We start from the raw sequence: 16,854 nt of genomic DNA, 5'->3' as shown, positions 1-16,854 counted from the left end.
ACCTTGTTTCAGTTTCTAGTGAACCCTCAAAGGATGTGACACCTTATCATGTGGTGATAAAGAAAGCCGCAAATTTATTGAACATTGCTCTACCAACTGCAGAATTTAAATCTAATCTGCTCACAGAGGTCCTTCACTCTCCTTCTTCAGTGACTGAACCTTTACTACCTTTTAATGATGCCCTAAAGGATCCAATTTTAGAGATTTGGAAAAATCCTGTTTCAGCTCCTGCTGTATCTAGAGCTGTAGCTAGGAGGTATAGAGCAGCTCCTGAAGACCCGGAATTTTTAACATCTCATCCTCTGCCGGAGAGTTTGGTGGTACAGGCTGCCTGTTCAAAAAGATCTACGGGTGCATTTCCGCAGGTCCCGGCGGAAAAGGAGTCGAAAGCAGGATCAGGCTGCTAAAAAGGTATTTTCATCTGCCAGTATGGCGTTAAAGTCCAAAAACGCGACCTGCTTGATGGGGCGTTATATCCACGCTCTTATGGACACTGTGAAACAATTGGTGCCCAAGTTACCTGAGGAGGATAGGAAAGACCTTCAGGAGGTAATCTCTGATACCCAAGCTGCAGCAAGGCAGGTTATTCAAAGTGGATTGGATACCGCTGACTCTGTGGCGAGGGTCATGGGTTCTTCAGTTGCGACAAGGAGAGCCGCATGGCTTAAATCTAGTGAGTTTTCCACTGATGTCCAGGCTGCATTAATGGATCTTCCTTTTGATGGGTCTGGATTGTTTGGGAAGAAGGCAGACACTGCTTTGGAACTCTTTAAAGATAGCAGAGCAACAGCAAAGTCGTTGGGCCTTCAGACCAGGGGTACTTTTGTAAGACGAAGCTACAAAAAGAATTTCCGAATGTTGCTGACGCAGGGGGATATTCACAAGGTGAGGAATCCACAGGCAGATATTGTATCTACTAGAAAAAGCGTTACCGACGGTAAGTAACTTGTTCTTCGGGAGTTATTTCTTCATTCCCAGCTTTCTGTGGGAGTAAGCCTCACCTCACCCGGCGACTGCTCGGTGGCTGAGGCCCTGCTCTCTCCGTCGGTACCCCTTCGCGATCTGCGAACAGTGTGGGTTGTCTTCTACAACAGTGCCTCGCAACGCAATGGTCATAAGAAGAGTCATTTGAAAGATCTAAAGTTGATTTGGGCCAGAACACATGGCTCTCGGTAGTGGAAGAACACCAACAAACTGCTGCAGTGCCGGCCCTTCATGGACTCTAATCCGCAGGTGACCAACACTATGGACGCATTACTTTGGGATGGGGAGCACATATTAAGTCTCTCACTGTCCAGAAAATGTCCAGAGAATGTAGGCACCACAGCAGAGAGGCCTCCACATCAATTCCCTCAATCTACTGGCCATCCAAGTAGCACCTGAGGCATTCCTCTAACACAGTGGTTCCCAAACCTTTGACTCCTGAGGACCCCCCCTGAATCACTACTGGAAGCCGGGGATCCCCAAGCAATTTGTACAATTTAAATTTCTTTTTAAGAACGCCTTTTGAAGCAGAGGCAATTTCAAGAGGGAGACAGCCTGAATTGGGTCTATTGGCATGGACATGTATGCATACAGCAGTGTATTATTTAGTGGTACAAGTCTCCTGCTCTCATCCCCAGCAGCACCTCTACATTCTCATTCCAGAGCCTTGGAGTGGTGACCCTTCCTTACAGCAACAGGTTGAATGATTGTGAATTATTAGCATTTTTACCTATTCACAGTTTAAGAAGGTCTAAAATATTATACAATTATGAAGCATTTTATCATAAAGACATGCCCCAAGGAGCAAGGAATATTGTGAAAATTCTAACAAGATAGTGCACAAAGCGATGAGTCAAGTGTACAGAGCAAATTCAAGGTCTATATTAGGAGTTCATCATAGAAGTCCAAGAGATGGCAGGAAGGTATCTGCACAGGAGGCATATTGTTTCGGCGAGATCATGGAACAATGCTATGCCAATTACCATAAACCCCTGTTAGACATAATCTTTAGTCACAGACAGCAGAACAAAATGTTACCACCAAGGGGAGAGCAGTGCAGTTAAGGCATATTTCAGAGAGGCCTCGCGTGGCACCTGACATGACCCGCTCCTGTTAGGATGCCCACTGCCCCGTCCCTTGCCAACAACAAACTGCAAAGGCTACACAGAATAAGAGCTTGATATGTCCGATATATGAAAGTTTGACAGCACACATAATTCACCCAAGGGCTTGTGGAAAGTGAGCAATCAGACCGCAGCACGAAAATCCTACTGCTGATCCTGGCTGCATTTATTTTTACCTGCCTGCCAAGTAACTGTAACCTATACGTTCGAGGCATCTGGGCTGCTGAATTCATATCTATAGCATAGATCGCCGCCTAGTGTTGGGTCCGAATGATTGCACATTGTTGTCCTGGAAGAGTCTTCGAAGTATCACGAGATAGGTGGCTCCTCCCCTGGACTACAGTGCGCATGGGCATCGACTCCATCCTCAGATTGTTTTTTTCCGCCATTGGGTTCGGATGTATATCTCCAGTTCGGAATAAACTTGAACTTTTCGAGGCCAAAAGGCCTTTTTTACTATCCGTCGGTATTGTTTGCGTTCGGTGACCCGGTTCGATCCCGACTCAGTTCCTGAGTTGGGTTTCCAGGGAGTCTAGTTACTCTTTGGTGATCGAGGCCCAGTTGACGCAGCAAGACCCCCGACGACGCGACATGGAACGGAGCACGTTCAAGAAGTGTCCCGTGTGTGGATCCAAGTACCCACACATCGACGTCCACCCGGTGTGCAACAAGTGCCTGTCGCCGGACCACAATGAAGCAAGCTGCAGGCTTGTTCCAAGTTTCGTTCAACGAAGACTCTTCGGCTTCGGCGCGCATGGCGGCCCGGCAGTCGGCCCCGGCACCGGTGGACATCTTCGACGACGAAGGAGCAGACTAACAAGAGGTTCGAATGCAGATTTCACCTCCAACGGTGGACGTCGAATGCGAATACAACGCGGATGTTGAAGGCCTCAACGTTGAAGAAGTCGTCGACGAGGTAGGAGACGACGAGGAGGCCTATGGGGCCGTGGAAGATAGCTCAGAGGAAGAGCTATGCCCCGTTCGAACATTTACAAAGGCTCAGGTCGAGGGATCGCCACTCGGCCTTACCCAAGACCATATACCAGCATCCACGGCCCCGCCTTCTGGCCTGGCTACGGACACTTCGGCGGAGCCGCCATTGTCGAAAACGAAACCGAAACCATCGGTGTCGACAACAACAAAAATGGCCGAGGCGCCATCGAAACCGAAGACGTCTGCTCCCCCATCGACGCAGTCTTCTTCCGAGGTGTCGAAGCGATCGACGCCGAAGAAAGCAGTCGACCCAGTCAAGGTGCCGACAGTGGTCAAGGTCGTCGACACGAAGCTAAAGAAGGCCGCCGACTCGGAGCCGACAAAGACCGTCGAGCCAAAGCCAAAGAAGGCCAGCGTGCCGACATCAGGCAAGGGCGTTGAGCCGAAGACCGGAACCCCGACGCCAGTGGTCAAGGCCGCAGATCCGAAGCCGTCGACGGCCGCGTCTGCAGCCAAGGACAAGGGTCGTGGCGCACCTAAGGAGGATGCTCCGACGCCTCGCTCCGATAGGCAGAAGTCTACGACGCTCGGGTCTTCTCCTGGGGGTGTAAAACCGTCCGCTTCCTTTACGAAGCAGGTCTCGGACTCCCTCAAGCGGATTAGAGACAAAGCTTCATCGTTGGATCCGAAGACACCTTCTGCCAACGAAGCCTGTTGCCTCGGCGCCGAAGACTTTGACGCCGATCCTCTTCACGTTCCCGCCAAAGGCCTTCACACCCCGTTCGGTGCCCAAGGACTCTGGGGTATCGAAGCCGACTCACCCGGCTGCTCAACAACACTTGTCGGAGGAGCAGACAGAGCCTTTTATCGATGCCGACACCGGAAAGCTTACGCTTTACAAGAGGAAAGTCACGGCAACGCAGCCTTTGGAGTCGTACACCATTCCTCTAAAGCGCAAAAGGCCTGCTCCAGATTCCATGGTCTTGGTCGAACCACTTGTTCCACAGTCCCAAAGAATTGCAACACCCTCGCACACTTATTCTGAGGGAGAGGATGCAGGAGAGCAGGACGAGGAATATAACTTCCCAGCTACCACAGAGCCTGATGAGCAACAGGACTCCTGGATAGGGGCTGGTGACCAAGGGGATCAGCACACAGTCCATGACCCTCAACTGTACACTGTTAAAACTTCTCCCACAGAGGATTCAGCTGCATTTAATGCCTTAATTGAAAGAGCAGCCAAGAACCACGATGTGGAACTACATCCTGACCCTGTGGATGTAGACTTCCTATTTGACACTTTTTCAACAGCCGAAAAGACTGTAAAGACTCTTCCTATGCTAAAGTGGGTCCTTAAACATGCAGCGGTCCAGGGTGGTCAACCCTAGAATCGAGAAGAAATACAGAGCGGCACCTGGCGATCCTACCTATATCAAGGGCCAGTTGCCATTGGACTCTTTGGTAGTTTCTAATGCCCGCAAGAGGGCGAATTCGCAGACCACCGGTGATTCTCCTCCCCCGGACAAAGAGTCGAAAGTGCTGGAGGCATCTGGAAAGAGAGTGGCAGCTCAAGCGGCCAATATCTGGCGTATATCAAACACGCAGGCGCTCTTGGCACGTTACGACAGGGCACACTACGACACACTAGAGACCCTATTACAACATCTACCAGACCAATATAAAGAGGCAGGGGAGATGCTTATCCAAGAAGGGAAGCTCATCACTAACGCTTCCATTAAGTGCGCCCTAGACGTTGCAGACACTGCCGCCAGAGCAATAAATACCAGTGTAATGCTTAGACGGCAAGCATGGCTCAGAATCTCAGGTTTTAAGCCAGAAATCCAAACTACCATCCTTAACCAGCCGGTGAACCCTGACAGGTTATTTGTTCCAGAGGTGGATACCACCCTGGAAAAGATCAAGAAAGATACGGAGACTGCCAAGTCCATGGGAGCTCTCCAATCCCAACAGTTTCGAGGAAACACTTTTCGTCGCTCAGGCAATCGAGGTGTTAACAGAGGGCAGATGTCACAGCAGACACAGTTCAATAAAAGTGGGGCGCAATCCTCGTACACTAAGCAGAGTAGAGGAGGATATCGGGGCAACAGCGCCAAAGGCCGAGGCAGAGGCAACAACAACTCCCGTTCCTCTGCCACCAACAAACAGTGACTCCCTGTCACTGCCCCCTGACCATCCAACACCTGTCGGGGGGGAGACTCCAGCAGTTCCTGCCAGTCTGGAAATCCATCACCACAGACAGGTGGGTCAGGAAACTGATCCAGTTCGGCTATTGTTTGGAGCTCACATCCACTCCGCCCAACATACCACCAAAGCACCGTCCTATGTCAGCAGAGCATTTGCACTTATTGCAGCAGGAGGTTCTTGTCATGCTGCAAAAAGGCGCAATAGAGCTCGTGCCAGTGGAGGAAGAAGGCACAGGGGTGTACTCCCTGTAATTCTTAATCCCAAAGAAGGACGGGTCCCTCAGACCTATTCTGGACCTGAGGCCCATAAACCAGTACATTCTCTCAGAACACTTCCACATGCTAACACTGCAGCAGGTTCTTCCATTGTTAAATCAGGGAGACTTCCTCGCAACCTTGGATCTCAAGGATGCTTACTTTCACATCCCACTCCATCCATCCCACAGGAAATACCTCAGGTTCACAATCCAGAACAGGCATTACCAATTCAAGGTCCCTCCTTTCGGGGTGACCACAGCCCCCAGAGTGTTCACAAAATGTCTGGCGGCGTACCTCAGGAGACAAAACGTCCACGTCTATCCTTATCTGGACGACTGGCTAGTTCAAGCAAAGTCGGCCCAGCAATGCGCCGCCGACATGTCCCACACCATTCATCTCCTTCACGGTCTGGGCTTCTCACTAAACTATCCGAAGTCGCACCTTCAGCCAGCACATGTGCGGCAGTATCTGGGCGCGACGATAGATACTCTGGCAGCCACGGCTCAGCCGAATTCAGTGAGGATCGACAACATCCAGTCGCTCATTCAAAAGTTCAGGCCGCAACACTCGCTTCCAGCGAGAGTGTTCATGCAGTTGATAGGCATGATGGCCTCTTGCATCTTCATAGTCCCGCACGCGAGGTTGCATATGCGTCCGCTCCAAGAATGCTTGGCACATCAGTGGACTCAGGCTCAAGGACAGTTGAACGACCTAGTGTTGGTGACCGGTCGGGCATACCGTTCCAAGAGCCTGTGCCACAGATTACCCTGACGACGGACGCATCTCTCCAGGGATGGGGAGCTCATGTGCTCCACTACACGGTGCAGGGACTATGGACGACGTAGCAGAAGAAGATGCACATCAACTATCTAGAACTGATGGCAATCTTCATGGCGCTCAAGTCCTTCAAAGTACATCTGTGCAACAAGGTCGTTTTGATCCGGACGGACAACATGACGGCCATGTACTACATCCAAAAGCAGGGAGGAACACACTCGCCACAGTTGTCTCATCTGGCTCAGAGCATGTGGAAGTGGGCCATTCAGAGAAACATCTTCCTCATGGCGGAACACCTCCCGGGCAAGGACAATCAGATGGCGGATCTGCTCAGCAGGTACAGCCACCAGATGCACGAGTGGGAGATACATCCATCAGTACTCCGACCGTACTTCCAGCAGTGGGGTCATCCAGAGATAGACCTGTTTGCCACAAGGGAAAACGCAAAATGCCAAAGCTTTGCCGCCAGGTTCCCTCACCCACAGTCGCAGGGCAATGCGATATGGATGAACTGGTCAGGCAGATTTGCGTACGCTTTTCCCCCAGCGCCTCTCATACCGCTGGTGGCAAGAAAGCTAAAGCAACACTCGATGACGCTCATCCTGGTTGCTCCAACGTGGGCACGCCAACCATGGTACACCACGTTTCTAGAACTCTCCGTGGTACCGCATCAAAGGCTGCACCTCACACCCAGGCTCTTGACGCAGAACCATGGCGACATTCAGCATCCAGATCCGCAACAGCTCAATCTGGCGATCTGGCTCCTGAGGTCTTAGAGTTTGGCTACCTTAATTTGCCCCCTGAATGCATGGACATCATTCGGGAGGCAAGAAAGCCCACTACCAGAGCTTGCTATGCAGCAAAATGGAAGCGGTTTGTCATTTACTGTGATGAACACAATATCAACCCGCTAGATGCGACCATTCCTAATATCATCTGCTATTTGTTACATCTTTACAAATGCAATCTAGCATATGCTTCCATTCGGATACACTTATCCGCCATAGCGGCTTATCTTCAAAACAGACAGCATCTCTCTGTTTTCAGGGTGCCTGCCATTAAAGCTTTTCTAGAAGGGCTGAAGCGGGTCATCCCTCCCAGGACCCCGCCAGCTCCTGTGTGGAACCTCAATGTAGTCCTCACCAGAATGATGGGCCCACCTTTTGAGCCTCTACATTCATGTGAGATTCAGTTCTTAACGTGGAAAGTGGCCTTTCTCATTGCCATCACGTCTTTACTGCGTGTTAGTGAGCTACAGGCGCTCACAATACAAGAGCCATTTATCCAAATTCATTCTAACAGGGTGGTGCTGCGCACTAACCCCAAGTTCCTTCCTAAGGTTGTGTCGCAGTTTCATGTTAATCAAACCATCGAACTGCCCGCATTCTTTCAGAACCCTGAGACAGTAGCAGAAAGAATGGTCCACATGCTTGATGTCAAAAGAGCGTTAATGTACTACATTGACAGAACCAAAGACTTTAGAAAGACACAACAGCTTTTTGTTGCCTTCTCAGCACAGCACAAGGGCAACCCCATTTCCAAAGCAGGTATAGCCAGGTGGATCGTTAAGTGTATTCAGATTTGCTATCACAAGGCTAAGCGCACTTTAACGGTCCCCCCCAGACCCCACTCCACCCGTAAGTTGGGGGCCTCTATGGCTTTCCTTGGTAATATCCCTTTGGAAGATATTTGTAGAGCAGCCACATGGTCTACACCACATACCTTTACTAAACATTACTGTGTAGACGTGCACTCCAAGCAGCAGGCAGCTGTAGGGCAGGCTGTTCTTAAAACACTATTTCAGACTTCTGCAGCTGGCACAGGCGGCCTCCGTTAATGGAGGGACTGCTATGTATTCTATGCTATAGATATGAATTCAGCAGCCCACATGCCTCGAACTGAATATGCTACTTACCAGTATGCATCTGTTCTTGGCATGTAGGGCTGCTGACATTCATATCGCCCGCCCTCCTCCCCGGCGCCTGTAGCGGCTGCAGACTTTTCTTGCATTTACTCTTAGGCATGGCCATCACTTACACTATTACACTCCATCTTCGCCACAATGGCTAAAAACAATCTGAGGATGGAGTCGATGCCCATGCGCACTGTTGTCCAGGGGAGGAGCCACCTATCTCGTGATACTTCGAAGACTCTTCCAGGACAACAATGTGCAATCATCCGGACCCAACACTAGGCGGTGATCTATGCTATAGATATGAATGTCAGCAGCCCTACATGCCAAAAACAGATGCATACTGGTAAGTAGCATATTCAATGTGTGCCTTTCAACGCTTTATTGCTTTTATTGTATTGCCTGTATTTTCATTGTTGTGTCTGTGACTGCTGTTGTCTGTCTTCCCCCGCTGCCTGTACGTGGTCCGTGACCCTTTTTCTTCCCTCTGTTCTCCTCGCTATCCCCGTGCTCTCTCTGCCCGGTCCTTCCTTCTGTACCCCTCGCTGCCCCGTGTATCTGCCCGGTTTTCCCTTCTGTTCCCCTCGCTGCCCCTGTGCCACTCTGCCCGTTCTGCCTTCTGTTCTTAGCTGCCCCTGTATTTCCGTATTCTGTATTTTGCCTCTGTGCCACTCCTTTTTTGTGCCTGTCTGCCCTCAGTGCCACTTGTTTTTCCCTTGTTTTTGTGCCCCTTTTGCCTTCTGTTCCACTCGTTTTTCCCTCGTGTTTTGTGCCTTTCTGCCCTCTGTTCCCTTGTTTTTTGTGCCTTTCTGCCCTCTGTACCACTCGTTTATCCCTCGGTTGTGTGCCTTTCTGCCCTTTGTTCCACTCGTTTTTTGTGCCTTTCTGCCCTCTGTTCCACTCGTTTGTCGCTTGTTTTTGTGCCCCTTTTACCTTCCGTTCCACTCGTTTCCCCAGCCGCTGTGCCCTCTGCGGCCCGACCCCCTGACTGCCCATTCGCTGCCCCCGCCGCCCGTTTGTATTGTTGTGGTCTCTACGCCCCTGAGCCAACATTTACAGCTCTTGTGTGCTGTGAGCACGTATGGGCGTTTAATTTTTCACTACGACGACAGGCACTCGAGTCCTGCGGACCCCCTGGGAATGTCTCACGAACCCCTGGGGGTCCGTGGACCACAGTTTGGGAAACGCTGCTCTAGCAGATTCAGCACAAAGTAGCCTTGATAAAAGCAGACATGACCGCCATGTATTAACTTTAAAAATAAGGTGGCACTCACCACCGCTATCGGCGCTAGCTCAGAACGTTTGCTATCAGATACACCACATGGAGTAGTACCTTCCTGAAAAGGACAGAGATTTTGCAGACCTGCTCAGCAGGATGTGGCAGTAAGTCAACGACTGGAAACTCCACCCTCAAGTCCTACTCCACTTGGTCCTGAGAGCTGTGGTTCCCCACCCTCTTATAAATGTCAGTGGTTCCCCACAAGAAGCTCCCGATCAGGCTTGACTTTCTCACGCAGAATCACAGCAAAGGTAGGCACCCCAATCCCAGACCGCTCAATCTAGCGATATGCCTCTCTTCGGGTCTTCGAATTTGGTTAACTGAATGTCTCTCAACCATACATGTCCATCCTTGTTACATTCTTCATTTACAGCAATCTGAGCTCGCCTGTGCTTCCATACGCTTGCACCTAGCTGCTATAGCTGCCTACATGCAGAACAGATACAGTTCTTCCTTATTCAGAATTCTGTTGTCATAAACTTCTTGGAGGGTCTGAAATGTGTTATTCCTTCCAAGGTACCCGCCCCTGTTTGGACCCTCAGTGTTGTCCTCAGGAGACTGGTGGATCCTCCTTTTGAACCTTTACATTCTGTTGCAGAGAGGGTCCTTCACATTATGGATGTTAAGTGTGCTCCCATGTATTGCATCGAAAGAACTAAACCATTTCTCAAAACTGCATCTATTTGTTGCTTTTTCGAAGCCATTGAAAGGGTCTACCCTCTCTAAGGTGGGCATAGTTCGATGGCTTGTCAAATGCCTACAGATTTGCTACATTAAAGCTAAATGTTCAGGCCATATTCTACTTGCAAGAAAGGAGTCTCTAGGGCTTCCTTAGGTAACATACCCATAGATGACTTCTGTAATACAGCTTCCTGGTCTACTTCACACACATTCCCCAAACATTACTGTGTGGATGTCTTAGCACACCTATTAGTATGAGTTAGCTAAGCTGTCTTGCAGACTTCTTGGAGTCTTCTGCAACATCCTCCGGCTAACCATTGCTTATAGGAGAACTGCTTTACAGTCTTTGCAGAACATGTGTATCTACAGGCACACACTACGACCAGATGCTTACAAGGAAAGTAACCTATCCCTTTTAAACCAGAAAGTGCAAGTGACAACTTGCATGAGTTTTGTGCCTCTGAAATACTTAAACACTATTACTTGCAAAAATAAATTTGACATACTTTACTGGTTGGAAATTGAATGAGAACATTACTGATAATGATTTAAATGAAATGATGCAAAATTGAATTTACTCTTGGACATTTTTTGATTCCGATTATATAGCTTATTGCCAATTGATACTGACTTATTCATGTACAGAGTTCTATTCAAAGCGACTGACCTGCTGGCAAGCAGAGCAGATTCTAGGTATAACTTATATTCTCTATGACTGTAGCTGCATACATTGTGGCAAAAACGATGTCACAAATGGCTGTCTTAATCTAGTTTGAGCACCATGAAAGATCAGGTATACTCCAAAAGAGAAGCTGTAGAAAGACTTGGAGAAACTGATGAGAAATAACGAAAACCACCTTTAAAATTATTATCAATGGATTCAACTCTCAGAAGACTCAAATTTGAGCATTAACACGATTAAACTGGGCATTACAAACTCTTAAAAAGCATAAAGTGTTGTGGCAGCTCTTAGCCAGATCAGCCATCTTTCTCCATTACAATCTAACACCAAGACAGATAATGATCTCCAGGAAGGAGGCATCGTACTTCTCTCAATAGAGCAGACCGAAAGCCCTCAATTTTCTGCAGCTGAAGATTCACTTCTTATGTGGCTCCTACGTAGAGTAATCTCCTTGCCAGTGGCTGCTTTCATCATTATAAATGGTGGTACTATACACAAAACCTGACGGAAGACAATCCTGCATTTTTTAGCACATTTGCATGCACCAATCCCCTCACTATTTACAGCGCTTGTAACCCTTTGAATCCCAGACTTGCTTGCATCAGTGCTTAATTTGAACAGGTGCTGTCAGGTGCTCAGCACCTGCACTTCTTTCACAGGGTACACAGGCTACAATTTCTGACCCTACAGGTGGTGGTCTCAATATTAATTGTTCAAATTCAAAATAAAAAGAATAACATACATTGCATGTTGACTGTCTGGTAAATGTTCATAGAAATGCCAGCATATGCCTGTCCAGGCAGGCATGATTGTGTATCACCACGTTAGTGATGATGCCATCTCGCCGATCACAAATCCAAGAAGGTATCGACAAATTATGACTTGCATTCTATTCCTGAGTTTGCTGCACCCTGCCACTGCCTGAGCCTTCCATTGGATAATTGCAGCTGGGGGCTGGCTCAAGACTGAGTTGAGGCAAGGAAGCTGCGAGAGCGCATTTGGAACTTGGAGTGAGGGCTCTTGAGGAAGAATAAACGAAAGTAAGTGTGTACTTTCCACTTGCTGTGTAGCCAGAGTAGTATATCCTGCAGCCCTGTATTGCTGCTATCCTTAACGTGCTAGATGCGGCTGTGGCCCAACACAACCTTTGTGTGCCATGCCGTCACCTGTAGAATCTGTGCGCTGCACCCCAGCATGGTAATTGCTGAGCGTGCGTGAGTCCAGTAGGCACCACAGCCATACTTACCGGCATTGGCAGCATTACGGCTGGGGACAATGCCTGTGCTGTAGCAGGTAGGGTCACAGCAAGCTGAGCAGTGGATGCCAATGCCGTTGCCATCCCAGGACCTATTAATTACAGGCAGCACTAGTAGTGACATCACCTGCTGTGATCGAGCAGCTACCTGTTCTGCAAATAACCCAGTTATACTGCACTGATTAATATATGCAAAAAAAGGATTTTCATTTGGTGTACATTTTGTTTTTGCAGTCGTAGGTAAGGAAGTAAAACACGTCATCTTCCTCTTCTTTAGGAAAGACAACAGGAAAACGCAGAGTTCAAAATAGCAGGGACATGTACAGGCTGATGGCAGGGGTCACAGGCAGCAGCAGTGTTATAGATGAGAGAGAGAGCAGGAGTAAAGAGGCAAAAGAAACCACAGGAGAGGAGAGAGATAAGACAGAGCTAAGTAGAAGAAAAGGAGAGCAAATCGGATACAAAAAGAAAGCAGCCATGATGTGAAGAAGAGAGCATTAAGAAGAGAGAAGATAGAATGAAAGGATGTAGAGGACAGGACAGAGAGAAATAGCAGACACGTGATAAAACTGAGACACAGCTAATCACTGCTAGAAGAGTGATCGTAAAGAGCCAAGATCAAGGGGAGAGAGAGCAGAGTATGGATAGAAGTGAAGAGGAAAAAGGTCAGGGGTAGAATGAATAGAGGGCAAATCAGAAATGCAGGGAATAAGGTAACACACCAGGTATGAGAAAGATGATAGAAAATAATTAGAGAGGTGAGAGGATAGACTCTTAGAGCAAAGACGTAGGGGACAGACAACAGATCAAGGTTAGAAGATAGAGACTGAGGCAGTGAGAGTGTTGAAAGTTGGGCTCACCGGAGGAAGAAGGGAGCTGTGGCCTCCTCGGCAAAATTTTCAGCACCTGCACTTCTTTTTTTATTTTTACAAATTAAGCACTGGCTTGCATACTCCTTGCAGCACCTGCTTCATAAATTCCCTGAAATCACATACTTCTAGGAAATGTTTGTTACATAATAGAACAAATTAATCTTGGGGGCTGGCACCGGTGATTCGTTTTCTGGAATTCTCTTAAGGACATAACCAGAGAAAGGCTTCTGTAGACCCTCTGGCACCAACAACTTAGCCAGTGTGCCAGCATGGAGCAGCAAACCCTATGGACTGCAATCAATAAGCATTATATTGACAAGATGCATATTAGGTATACAATGACTCCTCGTATACTTGCAGGAATAGTGAAGAATCTTTTTAATCGTGAGCAGACCCACACAAGAATTCACACTAGGAATGTATTATGTGTTCTATTAAAATCAAAACCTATCCTAGTGCACACAGTTGAATAGTAGTTGCTACGAAAATGAACAAGGTAGTGGAGTGGCAACGATATTTGTCAGTACGTAGAACAATAGATAATATTGTAGCATTAGGACAGTGATTTAGGATTTCGCTACATTGATTTCTCAGCCCCTTCAATCCTTCTGTGAACTAATTTTATCTTCGCACCGGACGGGGCCTGTTTGAGATTCACAGATGGTCTTGCCTTTCACCCGCATACCTTGTTCGAACAGTAGAAGCAGTGCTCAGTGACACCGCTGTTGTTCCTGTCATATTATATTAAATCTCTAAAATCTTTTACTTTCTTTTTACAGACCAGACCCTGATCATCTGCCCCCTCCAGGTTATGATGACATGTTTATGTGAACAATGTTCCTGCCTCATCTCTGTGAAGAAGGCCCTTCCTTGCCCTGCTTCTGGGAGCTTCAGTGGATTGCTTCATGCCTCGTTGTGCAACTGGGGAATGTTCCCCTTTTCGGTTCTGCTTTAGGAGAAGGCTCTGTGTTCCAGTTGCTGATGTGCCCAGCTCTGGGTTTGGGCTTGACACCTTTCTTCTGTGTTGCCAGGTCTGCACTTCCACTCTCCAATGCAGTCTTTGTCTGTAATATTTGAATTTAGTTTAAAAGATGTGCTCGGGGGAACCAAGAAAGTGCTGAATATGCAATGGACTACAGTAGGAAGCAAAGACAATGCAGGGCAAGGGGTTTGATTGGGGGCCAGAAGAGTGCAGCAGGTAATGGATTAGCGGGAAGTTAAGATTGCAGTGTGCAAAGGGTTAAAGGTCAGGGCATTGCTGTGTATGAAAGTATTCTAGAAGGGGGTCATAAGAGTGTAGACTTTGCCTGGGTTGGGATTTGAATATGAAAATGCAGTGTCTGCAAGGTCTTAGTGCAGGAGGTTGTACAGTGTGTGTGATTCTTTGAGGTATGACAGCACAGTGTCTGCAGAAGGTTGTTTGGAGATCATGAGAGTGCAACATGAAGCAATTCTTATTGTTATAAGTAAGGGTACGTGTGATTACTGAGCATGTAATCATCTGTGTGAGAAGCGAGGTATCCTAACAGAGAGAAGAGTATGAGAGACTGATGTCGGGAGAGTCCAACGTTGTATGGGAGTGGGGAAGGGTTAAGATCCTATCGGTAGTCACATGAGGGTTCAATGGTGCGCAGGACCAAAAAGAAGTGAGGAGTGGGTTTCTGTAGAGTGCAGAGCATTAAAGAAGCATGCTAAGGTGCCAGTCCAGGGCAGATATACCAGAGGTTAGGTGCGGCCATAATAGGGCAGGGATTATGAGAGCCTGTTGGGAGGCTAGGATACAACTGGACATACCAGATAGTAGGTGGGGTATGTAGACTGTGCATTTGGGCGCACACGTCCGTTGAGTGAGTCAGTCCCAGATCCTGTGTTACTGAGAGACCCACAGTCTCTCAAGCAGCCCGCGCAACTGGAACCAGAGAGGACCACATTACACTAGACCCGGCTGTCAACAGGTACTCGCACAAATGGAACCACATCTTGAGCAGTGTTCAGCTGATGCACCACCATTCCCAAAGGAGGATAAGGTACTCCACCAGGTATTATCTCAAAGCCCTTCACAGTACTGAAGGAACCAACAAGAAACGTTTTCCTGATAATGCAGAGCCTATGAATTCCACAGCAAATCAGAAAAAAAGAGAGAGCAGACAGAGCAAAGTAAAGGGCTGGAAAAGTGCATAGATGAAGAGTGTGGTCGGGGTCTGAAAAGTGCATGAGGAGTGAAATGACAGCAAGAAGAGTGCAAAGCTTACAAGGAAAAATAACTGGTGTCACAGTGCAAAGCGTACAAGGGAGTGGTCTTTAGCATATAGCTTACAATTAGTTAATTGGATGAATCGTGATGTAACAAGATGCAAAGCATCCAGTTGTGTGAACTTAGGGTAGGTCATGGATAGTCCAGGTTCAGAGGTTTGAATTTACAGAGGGGCTTGGTTGTGGCAAAAGCTGATTGAAAAGGAAGTGGCTTCTGATTGACCATATATCTCGAGGGTGAAGGCCTCTCATCCTTGTTGTCATTCACCCCCGAGTCTTAGTAAAGATCTATTCAGATAGTCCATAGTCTCCAAGATCTGTCAACAAGGCGGTGGCTTTTAACCCCATGCTAAACCTCCAGAACTACAGAAAGCTTGTCTTGTCAGAGGCGCATAACCATCTCGCTCTGTGACCCCCAGATTGTAGGCCTTTATATCTTTCAGAAGTTCCTCCTAACCTGTGGTCTTGTCGGACAATGGAAGCTTCCAACTTTGATTCTCAGCCAACCAGATCTACACCCCAAAACCTATTGGCTTCTGTCTTGAGATCTGTTGTAATTGCTGCTGTTTATCCTCTCGCCTGATATACACTGTAAATTCCTTCTGACTTTAGTGTCTGGCAAACTGCACTCAAACAGCAAATAATTCTACTGATCTTGGTCCCTAGCCCTCGAGATCTATACGAGAAGCGCTTATTACTCCATGTCTTCTGCCCTGCAGAGATGCACTGAAAATCTATCTCCCTCCTTACCCCACACTGTCCAGATGTAAACAAATATCATCCTCCTCATCACGTGCCTATCAGATACACATTGGAATCATCTCCTCTTTATTTCCTACTCCTCTAGATCTACAAATGAAGCTCATCTTTGTTCCACTCCCTCTAGATCCACACCGATGCTCCTTACCCTTTTTTTGCACCTCCGTTTAGAACAACCTTAGTACAATCCGAGACCTCCTTCTTCCACCTTTTACATCTATCCTGGTTTCTCCTGACCTTTGCCTCCCAATGTTCTGGATCAATTGTAATGGAAGTGTCTTCTGGCGTCAGCGTCTTGCACTCCAAAAGACCAAATGGGCTTATACCTCTTGCTGGTGTTGCAAGAGGCTACTTTATGGGAAGAATTATTTGCACTTACTGAATAATTTGTGGTTTTAAAATGTGTTTTATTTTAATAATAAATCCACCTTTAAATAGCAAAACTCGTTTCCTTGTGTTGCCTGTTGGTCTCTGAACTATCTTGTGCTGCAAATTGTCAACAAGGCTTTTCATCATTTCTCTGGTGGGGGGGGGTGATAATGGGTGGTGCGGGGTTTATTTACATCATGGCCCCCATGAATTGCAGGTGTGGTCTGTTGATGCTCTATGGGTCAGTGAGCTGATTTTGTTGCTCTTGGAGTGGTTTCTGCCCCATGACTGTGTAGTGCTGTCCTTTATCTAGCAGTAGACTGATCTGTGTGACTGGGTGTGAATATTTGCATGGTTCAGCATTCCATTCCATCCATCATTTGTTCCTTTTGCTTTTGTCGCCCTAAGTGGGAAGGATATGCCCAGATGTGGGACCCGTGCTCACTGTGCCACTGGATTCAAGCTAGCCTGGCTGATTAGGGGTGAAACTGGTCTCAGAATGCTTGTTTTCC

At 47.8% G+C, this 16,854-nt stretch overlaps 1 protein-coding gene across 1 annotated transcript in view; it reads left to right on the top strand.

Annotated features, from left to right (window-relative positions):
• The window catches only part of PSMF1 (proteasome inhibitor subunit 1), a 118,698-nt gene extending 102,282 nt beyond the window's left edge, over positions 1 to 16,416 (top strand). The window contains exons 7-8 of the mRNA XM_078651714.1: positions 13,741 to 14,565; positions 14,629 to 16,416. Of these exons, the coding sequence (XP_078507840.1) occupies positions 13,741 to 13,792 (52 nt within the window). The 3' untranslated portion in view covers positions 13,793 to 14,565; positions 14,629 to 16,416. The remainder of the gene's footprint in view (positions 1 to 13,740; positions 14,566 to 14,628) is intronic.
• The last annotated feature ends 438 nt before the right edge of the window (positions 16,417 to 16,854 follow it).

The sequence above is a fragment of the Lissotriton helveticus genome, chromosome 7 (assembly GCF_964261635.1).
Source record: "Lissotriton helveticus chromosome 7, aLisHel1.1, whole genome shotgun sequence".
Lineage (NCBI taxonomy): Eukaryota > Metazoa > Chordata > Amphibia > Caudata > Salamandridae > Lissotriton > Lissotriton helveticus.
The sequence above is the reverse complement of the archived record's forward strand: the minus strand, read 5'-3'. Positions and strand labels throughout refer to the sequence as shown.